Here is a 13,641-nt window from a genome sequence, read left to right on the forward strand (position 1 = left end):
TAACCTAAAAGATGATGTTCAATTATGTGGGAGGTTGAGTTTATACTTTTCTATTCTTTCAAATGACAATAAGATGATATTATTATCAATGTTTTAATTATTGAATAATGAAGACAAATAATGAAAAGTTTTTGATCAGCTGTTTTTTGATCACCTTTCTTAGTTCCATGTTAGCGGCTGGAAAGGTTACTCTTTCCGGCCTAGGCCGGAAAGAAACCTGTTCTGACGTCAGACGAGAGTCATCTGCAAACAATGTCTTTCAGATCTACGTAGGGACTGGAAAACAGCTGCTTTCTGTGCGGTGTGGCGAAAAATTATTTGTTAGCCCGGGAACCCAGTAGGCTACCCCCTAATTGCCGGTCAGGAATGCTTACCCTTACACGAAACTGACAATCTCTGGATAGCAGTGCTCATTTTATACTAAGCCATAGCGGCCAGCCAGTCTACAGATGGAAATTTGATGAGCGCTACTGTACAAAAATTATGACAAAATATACAAATAATAAAATATTCCCGGGCTGACAAATAGTTTTTATATAGTAGCGCTCATCAAATTTCCATTTAGCTGTTTACCCTGTTGTGATTTACAGCATTTAATTGGAATTTTGTTTAATAATAATTATTCATTAATTAGCACTTAAACAAATGTAACGTACAATTTATTTTCATCTGCAGCTCTTACTACTTTCAATCCAGTTTACTAGATGAAACCACTTTATTTGAATAGCAATTTATAAATTAATAATAAAAACCGCCTGAACCATATACTTAATAGACAAACACTCAAAAACTGATGAGGTAATGAGCTTATAAATTGTAACAATATTTTTATTAAATCAGCACATTCCAAAACTCACAATACTAACAAACATATAAAGCTAACAAAATTTTCATTGATTAATGATTATTTGAATGAATCCTTCACTATTTAATAAATTATATAGATACCGGTACTGTATCAGTGGAATGATGTACGTACGCCTCAGTCTATTTTGAAAACTTGTATGGGTTGATTTATATAACAAAAAAAATTATGTTCATGAAGCCCAAGCTATAGCTTATGAACTATAGAAAAGGATTCAATCATTTATTCAACATTATTAAATTACTATATAAAACGCTTTTTGATGTATTTTACACGACGTGCAGTCAATTATTATAAGGAAATAATCAAATTTGTTCACTTAATGACTGGAGTACTTTCGAACAGCAAGAAAGGTTAAAAATGAACGCTTGTCATTCGAAAGTACTCCAGTTGGTAAGTAAACAAATTTGCTTATTTACTAAAAATAATTGACTGCACGTCGTAAATACATCAAAAAGAGTGTTAACACATCGCAGCTCGGTATGGTCAAGAAACCATCATCTTTTATTCTTAGATCAATTTTTAAATATAAATGTCCATTAATTTACTTTTGTTAGGAAATAAAAGTTATCATTAAAACAAGTTATTACCTAATAATGGATAAACTACATTATAAAAGTCATAAACTGTAAAATTCATCATAATCCGCATAATATAATCATTTTTTCAAAAAGTTAAAATTTTCTGAAAATATACAAATTGATAATTTTTCTAGTTCATCAGTAGCCTACCTACAGTAGCAGGTACCCTTCTGTATTTCTAATTCGTCAATGCTCTATAAATTTCGTTGATTTATTCCGTACGGTACCTATTAGCTTACTTGAAAAAAATGTTTTGAAAACTTTATTAATATTATCAATTAATTAATTAATTTTACACATCACTGAGGCGAAAGACTCCATACTTGTTGTTTATTAACAGAAGTCGCATCTAGTTTATGTTGTATTTGTGATTTATATTCTTCCAAGGACTCCAAAATATTCAATCTCTCTTTCTTCTTGAGAATTCCCAATGCTATCAGATCACCTTCAGTTAAAGTAAACACAGTGAAGTGGTCCATCTAGAAAAATAACGATTTTGACACGAGTTATACATTTATTCGTGTATTTCATTTGTGCTCAATTTATTGAATAACTAAAAAATCGATAATTATAACATGAATGTATATACAGTACAAATCGAATAATGATGGGCAACAGAGCATACTTTGCTAATCAAAAAATATTTAGAAGCAGGCTAATTTCCAGAAAAACAAAGGTGAAAATGTTCATGACGCTAGTGAGACCAGTTGTAACCTATGGGGCTGAAACATGGACTATATTGAACAAAGATGAAAAAGCATTAAGGTCATTTAAAAGAAAAATGTACAGAAGAATCTGGGGACCAAAATGTGATGGAGGAGTGTGGAGAGCCAGATTCAATAGTGAGATAGACCAGGCCATTGGAGCAGGAAGTATGGTGCGTTTCATAAAAGCCAGATGGATTGAATGGCTTGGACACTTAGCTAGAATGAGTAACCAGAGGGTACCATCAAGACTCCTGGAAGAGAGAATGCTTGGAACGAGAAAGAGAGGTCGACCACGGAGAAGATGGCTGAACGACGCGATTGGAGACCACCGTGTGCTGGGCGTGGCAAACTGGCGACGGAAAGCACAGGATAGAGACGAATGGAGGCGCTTTGTTGAGGAGGCCAAAGTCCACCCAGGACTGTAGAATATACATCATTTTCATGGTAAAAAGTAAATTCGTATGACTTTTGTTAATCACTTGCGGGAAGGTCCCACCTCACCTATTTCAGCTGAATATATAATTAAAGTCGTCAATGGGCCTTATACTATCAAACTTCAGTCGGGATCGACCATTTAACGTGCCCGTCCGATAACACGGGAGTGGAGTAAACCTGGCTAAAAACTTTAGGTGATAAGTAGTGGGTTTTGTACCAGGGATCTCAAGGCTGCTCTGCAAGCTCTCAATAGACCACGGATCATTATCATTCCATTTCCATAGTAATGATTGATTGTATTATTAGTTTACTACCATATTCAACGAAATTTGTCAAATAATTTTCTGTTTATTAACAAAGAAAGAAATACCTTTTCATGAATTTGGATTGCAGCTGAGTTGGAAAAAACCTAGAGATTTAAATCCGAATAGAATAAAGACTGACTGCATACGTTCCTAGACTCACTTGTGAGGAATTTTCAATAGAACATCAACATTCTCTAGTATTCTATTATAAATCCCCATCACTTTGGAATTATTTTATCAATTTACCTCATTCTTTTTGAACTTGGCAATATATTTTTCAAGTTTCAGTTCTGTGAGAATATGTGTCAGAATACAATCGGTTCTTTCCATTCCATCAAGGTTCGCCTTTGAACTGTCTTCACATATGTCATTCGTCGATTTTGCTCTCCTGGAATAAGGAAAACATAGAATTTCAAAGGAAAATTTTCTTCCTAATGACATGCAGCGAAATAAAATTGTAATAAAAAGATACCGTAAACTACAAGAAGTCCAATGTGAAAATTGAATTGAACAATGTAAATCATTACGATACGATATCAAGAAGACGATGATGCATATAAAATGATCCAGAAACTATCTAATATTGGTATTCAAGGAATAGAGTTAGATTTCTTTGAAAGTTATCTAAGGGGTAGAAGCCAAATCGTTAGCTGTGGTGGTAGTAATAGTGAGATTAGAGATGTGACATGGGGTCTACCTCAAGGGACTGTATTGGGACCAGTTTTATTTTTGATCTATGTTAATAACCTGCCTAGTGTACTGGACTCAGTTGGGTCTAAGACAATTTGTTTTGCTGATGACACAGCACTTATCTTCCAAGAAGGTTCCTGGGAAGATGTTATCAAGCAAACAAAAGTGGGTTACTATAAGGTTCTCAGTGGCTAAAATGTAATTATTTGAGACTAAATCTTGGTAAAACAAATGTATGACCTTCAGTCCAACAACAAGAGGAGATCTAGATATGAACAGGCTTTGTTTGAATAATGCTTGTAACAGGTATCCATGTGATTCTTGCAATGAGGTTATTGAGAGTGTAAACAATTACAAGTATCTTGGTATTTTTGTTGATAAGCATCTACGCTGGTCACCTCAGATTAGCTACCTTTGTAGAAAATTAAGGGTGGTCAATTTAAAAATGTACATGCTTAGAAGTATTTTGAGTCTAAAATTACTAAAATCTGTTTATTTTGCTCTATTCCAATCCTTAGTTCAGTATGGTAATTCTATATGGGGAGGAACTTTTGATTCAACTTTAAAACCTCTATTTGTTTTACAAAAGTTAGTTATCAAAACAATAATGAGGTATAAGAATTTTGAGATTCTAGTTGTTGCACCATTATTAGTCTCTCATAAACTAGTGAATCAGAGGAGGAATATATTATGATATGTGCGAGTGAGAAAGTTGGCCCCACTTCTACCTGCTCACTTTCAGCGGTTGTGGGGCCTGCAGGGGCCTCAACTATAGGGCCTATTCTCGAGTCCTCTAATGTTATCCAGAGCTCATTCAGTCAGTACGAATAAGATGCCAACACTATAAGGCAAAAATATCATCTCACTACAAGTAAACAATTTATTCTTACATTTTTTCATGAATAGTATATAATATTGTCGTAAAGTGTTACATTACCTCTTATTGATTTTCTGGGACATCCAAGAAATATACTTTTTTCGCGAGAAAGTTTTCGGTTCCTTTGTAGTTTTAGTCAACTTATTCTCAATTGAGTCCAGCCATCTTCTATTCTCCTCAGGCTTCAGAAACCTAGGTGACAGAAGACCATCCAAACGATGGAAGCTGCAATCAACTGTATCCCGTTGATGTTTCGGTGAATAGTTGAGACGATAGCCGCTTTCCTGCAAATTGTAGTGGAACGGAGGTGGCGTGGAAAAATTAAAAACTAAGTTTTCGGTGTCGATGGAAGGCGTCAAGAGGGTTGGGGTGAGACACAAGGTGAGCTTTTCCTTGACTAGTACAGCCTTCATTTGGGCGTCCTGGTTGAATGCGGCTATGTCTAGGGCAGACGGGTATGAGTCATCAACTGGTGGCGGCTTGGCTCCGTTGGCTAGTAGCAGCTCTACTGCTTCCACTTTGCCACTGTACACTGTCAGCAGCAGTGGATTGATACCTGAACAAATTAATATTAGCAGAGTCAACAAAGTAAAATAAAAAACAGCCAAATTAAATTATATGTGTCTAGCACATATTTTTGAAACTTGGTATTATAAAAAACCTAGCTAGAAGCCATAGTTGGTACAATATGGAGTGAATGCGTTTGATAATTGGACCACGAAGCAATAAATGCAAATTGGTACTGTACAGACTGAGATATAACTTTATATATATATATATATATATATATATATATATATATATAAAGTTATATCTCAGTCTGTACAGTACCAATTTATATATATATATATAATATATATATATATATATATATATATATATAATATATATATATATATATATATATATATATATATATATATATATATATATATATATATATAGTGGCACATTATAAATTTGAGTTAACTCACTGGAGGAATATTAAAATTTTCTCACACGTGATATCTATGGACAGTCCTCCAGTTTAAATTCGGTCACAAATTTAATGTTATTCCCTATTATTTTGGAAAAATTGTAACGGGCTATAAATTTTCGGCTCGAAATTTATTGTATAAATTTAATACTTTCTAAATTTGGCTAAGTGGTTTTTTGTTTTGTTTCGGTTTTTATATGTTTGGACTTTTATTCAACATAAAAAATAACTTTATTTCGAAGTGAAAGTGTAAATTAAAAATATTGTGCTCATTATAGCCTTATTATAATGTCCGTTTCCCAATGTTTCCCATTAGGGAACTTTGGACTGTATGTGGTGAGGTGGAACTACCCTTTGGGTCTCCCCACCATTGAAAGCCATACACTAATAATAAATCAAATTATGCTAATAAGTTTAAATTTTATTAACTATATGACAATAGACTAATGTACTCACCAGTTAATGAACAGTGAATGGTGTTCACATCGAATTCCTCCAATGAGAGAAAACTCTTCAAAAAGTCAGTTCTCCCCAGAACGCAGGCCAGCTCAAATGCTATGGTCTCATCTTCTAGACTTCCTAATTTTTGCAGCTCTTCCATTACATATTCAAATACTTCTTTGCTATTACTTGCAACAGCCATACAGAGTGTAGTATAATCTTCGAAAATAAATGAGCAAAACAATTTTACAATACGGTACATTAAGAATACTTGGTCAGCTGATTTAGAGTCCAAGTGTGATACATGAATGTATTGAGAATCAATAACCGAGAGAAGTACAAGTACAATTAATTCAGTTTGCCTTACTTATTCCTTCTTAACAGATCTAAAATATTTTTCCTAAAAACATCTATAGGCCTAATTTGCATATGATAATATTTTGCTGTAATATTATAGTAACAAAAACCTTTTTTGGCAAAAGCCGCATAAAACTGAATAACTTCTGTGGTTTGCTTTCGATATGAAAAAACTTGTAATTTTGCACAGAATTTTTCAAGTACAGATAAAAAATTATTATTATTATCGCTTTAAATATGAGACTTTTCTCATATGGAAATTGAAATGGATTTCAAAGCAAAAACAATTCACTATAATACTGGACAATACACATAAAACAATATAAATAAATAATTTGAATGGAGAAATTCAAGTTACAATACATACCGAAGCCTCTAAACACGTATGAAGGTTTTTCAATTTTCATATTGCTTCCTTGAATGCCCATTTGTTATTGGGTAATATTTTATTTGAGTAAATTCATCTATTTTAGTGCATTGTTCAACTTCCGTAATAGTAAATAGTTAGTGAGTTAGTAGGTACTTGCTCACCGAAAATGTTTTTGGACGTGAAGCTTGCGCCAATAGAATGAAGAAATTTCAAAACTTGATAATGTCCAAACCTGGCAGCATACATGAGTGGAGTCCATCCTAATGAATCAGGGCAGTTCACATAAGTGGAGCCACATTTAGGCCTACTGTCAACAAATGCTTTACAGCTCACGAGTTGTCCCATGGCCGCCAACACATGCAAACATGTGCGCATGCTTTCATCATCTTCCTTGTTTTCCTGTAACACACAAATAATATCCTTATAATTTTGTTGTTCAAATTTGAATAATACCCAACATTTTAGTGAATTTTGACGGATAATATGGAATAAAATATCGCAGGATAAATTAATGTTGTTAAACGGAATGATTTAGAATTAAATACACAAAACTCTCAAAGTTTAATATTTTGTTAAATAAATTTAGAATTTGTGTACTATAACAAAACACTGTATTTGTTCAATCAATTATAGACAAATGATTTATGAGAAGAAATTAAAGAAATTTTGAAGATTTGGGTAAAATAAATCCATGGAACAAGGGCAACTTTCTATGTTGTAGTAAAAGCGATGTGGTATCGGTAGGTATTTCATTAAATAAGTTGATTACTTTTATAATTTACTGGTCTTTCATTTATTAAAACACTATTGAAAGCTCGAAACATTGAAATGTTTCAACAGATAAGTACCCAACTTATAGGTTTATTTGTGGACAATTTTAATATTCAAAAACATCGAACATCTTAAAATGTATCTTTCCATCAACGTTAGTAGACAGTTGACTATATATGACTACCCTTTCAAAAACATCGAACATCTTGAAAATGTACCGTATCTTTCCATCAACGTTGTAGACAGTTGCAGCCAGAAAACATAACAACAGGTCAATGTAACTTACTGTTCACAGAACTACTATTATAATTTACCAATATACGATCCTATCACATCCTATGTTCCTATCTATATTTTCTGAACTGAAGAATTTGGTAGCTACCTAATACAAAGTCTATTATGACGATAATGATGAGTTAGCTGATTTTTGATTTAAAGACGGAAGCTTCGACAGATTTGAACTGCCGTGTTGTAAGAGTCCTCGCTGATGCTGGCAGCCGGTTGAAAAGCCTCATGCTGAGGCTACCTGGGCTATTTTGTATCCTACTCAGCCTTGTGAAAGGCAGGTTGAGTTGGCTTCTGCCTCTTGTGTTGTGGTCATGAAAGTCACTCCTCAGACTCAAACATTCCAGGGTGCCCTTGATTTGTTTAAGGGATATGAAGATGTAAAGGCAGATGACAGTCATGACCGATTCTGCACAAAAAAGTGGGCGACAATGATCAATTATGCCAGAGCCTGTGATGATCCTGATGGCCCTCTTCTGCAGTAGGAGAACTCTATCAATGCCGCTGGCTGCACCCCAGTGTTCCAATCCATACATCACTATTCCTTGGAAGAATGAGATATATGCAGTCCTCACATAGCTTTTAGGTACACACAGCATCAGCTGCCTAAGTAGGTAGATTACTCTGGAGAGCTTTGTACACATGTAGTCAATATGAGGGTTCCATGTCAACTTTGAATCCAGATGAAAACCCAGAAGTCCAACACTCCTTGCCTGATCTGTGACATTTCTCAAGCCAAATATTATCCGTTGAGTCTTTTCCTCATTAGTTTGAGATAGTTGGACTCAAACCAAGCTGAGACGGCACTCAGAGACTGACCCATCTCTACGTTCAGATTGTCCACTGATTTATTGACATCATACAATGTGGTGTCATCTGCATATGCAACCAACCTGTTACCCAACACTGATGGAAGATCATTCATCATGATAATGAAAAGTAGGGGGCCCAATATGGATCCTTGGGGAACCCCATGAAGAATCGCTTCCAATCCAGATAACCTTCCATTCACCTGAACTGCCTGGCTACGATCTGACAGATAAGACTTGATGAGCTTCAATGTCCCCTCTGTGACTCCATAATAATCCAGCTTGAACAGAAGAGTTTGGTGGTCGACAGTGTCGAAAGCACGGCTCAGATCACACAATGTCAATCCGGTGAAAACATGGCTCTCAAAACCCTCTAGAATGGTGCTTATCAGCCTTCCAACTGCCTGGGCTGTAGTTCTGCCAACTCTAAAACCAAACTGAGCATCTACAAACAAACCAGTGCTCTCGAAGTACCAGCATAACTGCTTCTTAATGATGGATTCTAGAATTTTTGAGAAGACTGGCAGGATAGAGATAGGCCTAAAATTACCAGGCATATCGAATGATCCCTTCTTATGCACTGGAATGGTCTTAGCGATCTTCAGAACAGTAGGGAAGACACCCTCTGTGATGCATGCATTCAGGCAGGAGGTCAGGTATAATGATTTTCATAATGACACTCTTGATCAGATTCACTGACATGCCAAAAAAGTCTCTACTATTTGAACTCTTCAATTCACCTACAATTTCCAACACCTCCTCACATGAAACTGGTCGAAGTGAGAAAGCTGCCTCAGGCTTGGGCACAGCATTCAGAAACTGCAGGGCTGATACTTCTGGAGTGCCTATAGAATCACGAACTGCCTTAACTGAGTCCACAAAGTAGGAGTTGAAAACGTCTGGCTTGATCCTCGTGGTTCTTCCTGGAGTCCCTATTTCTCTTCTTATGACTCTCCATGCAGCTGAGCACTTATTTTGTGAAGAGTTTATATGCTGTGCATTTGCATTTTGTTTAGCTCTTAGAAGTTCTTCTTTGTAATCTTTCTTGAGCATTAAGTACATTTGCTTGGCATCATTTGTCTTGAGATTTCTGTACCGATCATAGGCCACAATGACCCAGTTCTTGAGTACAACCAATTCTTGGTTCATCCAACAGGGCTTATTTCTATGGTTGGGTTTTTGATCTCGTTTTTGTATTTTGACAGGGAAAACGTTGTCGAAGAGATACTTAAATCGACTGAAGAATTTGTTGAAATTTTCCTCTGCAGGGCCAGGTGTTACTATTTCATTCCAGTTCACCAGTGACAGGAGGTGTGAGAAGTGGTTCAACTGACTCTTAGCTATTGGGCGCACCATAATTTCCTCAGGAGGATCATTCACAAAAAGATCAGAGCTCCTTTCATCCACAGAGAAACAGATAGATTCATGGTCACTCAAAGCATAACTCATCACTGCCACTCTGTACAAACACTGTGGCAAGTTCGTTACCACATTGTCTAGACAGGCTTCCTTTCTTGTGGGTTGTCTCACAGTGCAGTACAAATTCAGGGACCTCATCAGATTAACAAAAGTTGCAGTATTTGTGGATGCAACATCAAGAAAATTGAAATTAAAGTCACCACCTATAACAATATGATGATTTGGCATTTTCTTCACTAGTTGGAGAATAACCTAGCTAGAAGCCATAGTTGGTACAATATGGAGTGAATGCGTTTGATAATTGGACCACGAAGCAATAAATGCAAATTGGTACTGTACAGACTGAGATATAACTTGGGTATGTTAATCAAATTTTGACCATAATTTATTGAGACTATATATATATATATATTATATATATATATATTATATATATATATATATATATATATAGTGGCACATTATAATTTGAGTTAACTCACTGGAGGAATATTAAAACTTTCTCACGTGATATCTGTGGACAGTCCTCCAGTTTAAATTCGGTCACAAATTTAATGTTATTCCCTATTATTTTGGAAAAATTGTAACGGGCTATAAATTTTCGGAACGAAATTTATTGTATAAATTTAATACTTTCTAAATTTGGCTAAGTGGTTTTTTGTTTTGTTTCGGTTTTTATATGTTTGGACTTTTCAACATAAAAAATAACTTTATTTCGAAGTGAAAGTGTAAATTAAAAATATTGTGCTCATTATAGCCTTATTATAATGTCCGTTTCCCAATGTTTCCCATTAGGGAACTTTGGACTGTATGTGGTGAGGTGGAACTACCCATGGGTCTCCCCACCATTGAAAGCCATACACTAATAATAAATTAAATTATGCTAATAAGTTTAAATTTCATTAACTATATGACAATAGACTAATGTACTCACCAGTTAATGAACAGTGAATGGTGTTCACATCGAATTCCTCCAATGAGAGAAAACTCTTCAAAAAGTCAGTTCTCCCCAGAACGCAGGCCAGCTCAAATGCTATGGTCTCATCTTCTAGACTTCCTAATTTTTGCAGCTCTTCCATTACATATTCAAATACTTCTTTGCTATTACTTGCAACAGCCATACAGAGTGTAGTATAATCTTCGAAAATAAATTAACAAAACAATTTTACAATACGGTACATTAAGAATACTTGGTCAGCTAATTTAGAGTCCAAGTAGTGTGATAGATGAATGTATTGAGAATCAATAACCGAGAGAAGTACAAGTACAATTAATTCAGTTTGCCTTACTTATTCCTTCTTAACAGATCTGAAATATTTTTCCTAAAAACATCTATAGGCCTAATTTGCATATGATAATATTTTGCTGTAATATTATAGTAACAAAAACCTTTTTTGGCAAAAGCCACATAAAACTGAATAACTTCTGTGGTTTGCTTTCGATATGAAAAAACTTGTAATTTTGCACAGAATTTTCCAAGTACAGATAAAAAATTATTATTATTATCGCTTTAAATATGAAACTTTTCTCATATGGAAATTGAAATGGATTTCAAAGCAAAAACAATTCACTATAATACTGGACAATACACATAAAACAATATAAATAAATAATTTGAATGGAGAAATTCAAGTTACTTCAGTTTTTCAATTTTCATATTGCTTCCTTGAATGCCCATTTGTTATTGGGTAATATTTTATTTGAGTAAATTCATCTATTTTAGTGCATTGTTCAACTTCCGTAATAGTAAATAGTTAGTGAGTTAGTAGGTACTTGCTCACCGAAAATGTTTTTGGACGTGAAGCTTGCGCCAATAGAATGAAGAAATTTCAAAACTTGATAATGTCCAAACCTGGCAGCATACATGAGTGGAGTCCATCCTAATGAATCAGGGCAGTTCACATAAGTGGAACCACATTTAGGCCTACTGTCAACAAATGCTTTACAGCTCGCGAGTTGTCCCATGGCCGCCAACACATGCAAACATGTGCGCATGCTTTCATCATCTTCCTTGTTTTCCTGTAACACACAAATAATATACTTATAATTTTGTTGTTCAAATTTGAATAATACCCAACATTTTAGTGAATTTTGACGGATAATATGGAATAAAATATCGCAGGATAAATTAATGTTGTTAAACGGAATGATTTAGAATTAAATACACAAAACTCTCAAAGTTTAATATTTTGTTAAATAAATTTAGAATTTGTGTACTATAACAAAACACTGTATTTGTTCAATCAATTATAGACAAATGATTTATGAGAAGAAATTAAAGAAATTTTGAAGAATTGGGTAAAATAAATCCATGGAACAAGGGCAACTTTCTATGTTGTAGTAAAGGCGATGTGGTATCGGTAGGTATTTCATTAAATAAGTTGATTACTTTTATAATTTACTGGTCTTTCATTTATTAAAACACTATTGAAAGCTCGAAACATTGAAATGTTTCAACAGATAAGTAACCCAACTTATAGGTTTATTTGTGGACAATTTTAATATTCAAAAACATCGAACATCTTAAAAATGTATCTTTCCATCAACGTTAGTAGACAGTTGACTATATATGACTACCCTTTCAAAAACATCGAACATCTTGAAAATGTACCGTATCTTTCCATCAACGTTGTAGACAGTTGCAGCCAGAAAACATAACAACAGGTCAATGTAACTTACTGTTCACAGAACTACTATTATAATTTACCAAATATACGATCCTATCACATCCTATGTTCCTATCTATATTTTTCTGAACTGAAGAAATTTGGTAGGCTACCTAATACAAAGTCTATTATGACGATAATGATGAGTTAGCTGATTTTGATTACAAGACATTCGGATGACTCATCCACTGGATGCGGAAGCTGCATGACAGTAATTTGACAGAAAATTTTTGTTCTCACAATACTGAACGAGACCACTGATACTGATACACTTTTGATTTTTATATTGTGGATACAGTAGTTTGTTTAATCCTAATATACGCCTACCGGTACATTTTCTTCTTAAAAGGTTGTGGGTTCAAGACCGATCAAACTATGTACTCCTTTTTTTGCTGAGAGTTTTTAACCCTAATAAATGATTATCCACGTCATTTTGACAAAATAATAAATAATTATTATATTTTTATGTTTCATGGACAAGGAGATTGCATTTTACAACAGTTTTCAAAGCACGGGTTACTCACCAGTATCATATTTATATGTAAACGTTTTATGTGGCTGCGTACCCCCTTGGAGCTCGCGTTCGTATCGTTGCGAGGTGATTGAGAAATAATGTATTATTTTATTCCCACTTACAACTGTTGTCTCATTGGTGCCTATTTCTGATGAATTTTCTACTATACTATAAGCATAAATGAATACCTACAACAAATTTTATCTCACCTGAACAGATTCTCCCATCATGGCAAAGGCTAGAGAGTACCTACTGAAAATAAACAATGATTATTTCTGGGAATTCTTAATAGCAATGAAATTTATAACCTGAAATATTTTTGATGGAATTTGATAATGAGAGTGGAGCGTTCTTGCAAGTTGAATCAAGAAACCAACACATTCAAATTCACCGCTTCAGGTGACTTGATATTCTTCACGCTCTTCTCAGTGTATCTTGTCTGGACGCGACGAAAATTGAAATTACTCGAATTAAGAGTAGATGATATATTAGTTATTCTAACACTGTTCTGGATACTGTCCTGACACAATCATGTCTGGGTTAGTGTCCAGACAGTGGCGTGACGTACACCCC

At 34.6% G+C, this 13,641-nt stretch overlaps 1 protein-coding gene across 3 annotated transcripts; it reads right to left on the reverse strand.

The window, feature by feature from the left end:
- Positions 1-802: 802 nt before the first annotated feature.
- Positions 803-13,417, reverse strand: LOC111058954. Of its 3 annotated transcripts, none has more exons than XM_039423571.1 (6): positions 13,278-13,417; positions 11,670-11,907; positions 10,823-11,026; positions 4,521-5,016; positions 3,140-3,281; positions 803-1,925 (listed from the first exon to the last, which is right to left on the reverse strand). In XM_039423571.1, exons 1-6 carry the CDS (start codon positions 13,296-13,298, stop codon positions 1,746-1,748), a joined length of 1,281 nt encoding a protein of 426 aa, XP_039279505.1. In that variant the 5' UTR covers positions 13,299-13,417; the 3' UTR covers positions 803-1,745. The 3 variants fall into 3 exon arrangements, with proteins under 3 accessions (XP_039279505.1, XP_022202233.2, XP_022202234.2); XM_022346541.2 differs by lacking the exons at positions 10,823-11,026; positions 11,670-11,907 and adding exons at positions 5,893-6,096; positions 6,766-7,003 and having other exon boundaries at positions 13,278-13,406; XM_022346542.2 differs by lacking the exons at positions 10,823-11,026; positions 11,670-11,907; positions 13,278-13,417 and adding exons at positions 5,893-6,096; positions 6,766-7,003; positions 13,079-13,271.
- Positions 13,418-13,641: the final 224 nt, after the last annotated feature.

Source organism: Nilaparvata lugens, chromosome 3, assembly GCF_014356525.2.
Source record: "Nilaparvata lugens isolate BPH chromosome 3, ASM1435652v1, whole genome shotgun sequence".
Classification (NCBI taxonomy): Eukaryota; Metazoa; Arthropoda; class Insecta; order Hemiptera; family Delphacidae; genus Nilaparvata; species Nilaparvata lugens.

Excerpts from the sequence above, each read along its gene's own strand:
- LOC111058954 (XM_039423571.1), bottom strand. The coding sequence starts at position 13,298 with ATGATGGGAGAATCTGTTCAG. Across the intron at positions 11,908-13,277 it reads TGATGGGAGAATCTGTTCAG|GAAAACAAGGAAGATGATGA; the intron begins GTGAGATAAAAT and ends TGTGTGTTACAG. Across the intron at positions 11,027-11,669 it reads CACGTCCAAAAACATTTTCG|ATTATACTACACTCTGTATG; the intron begins GTGAGCAAGTAC and ends TTATTTTCGAAG.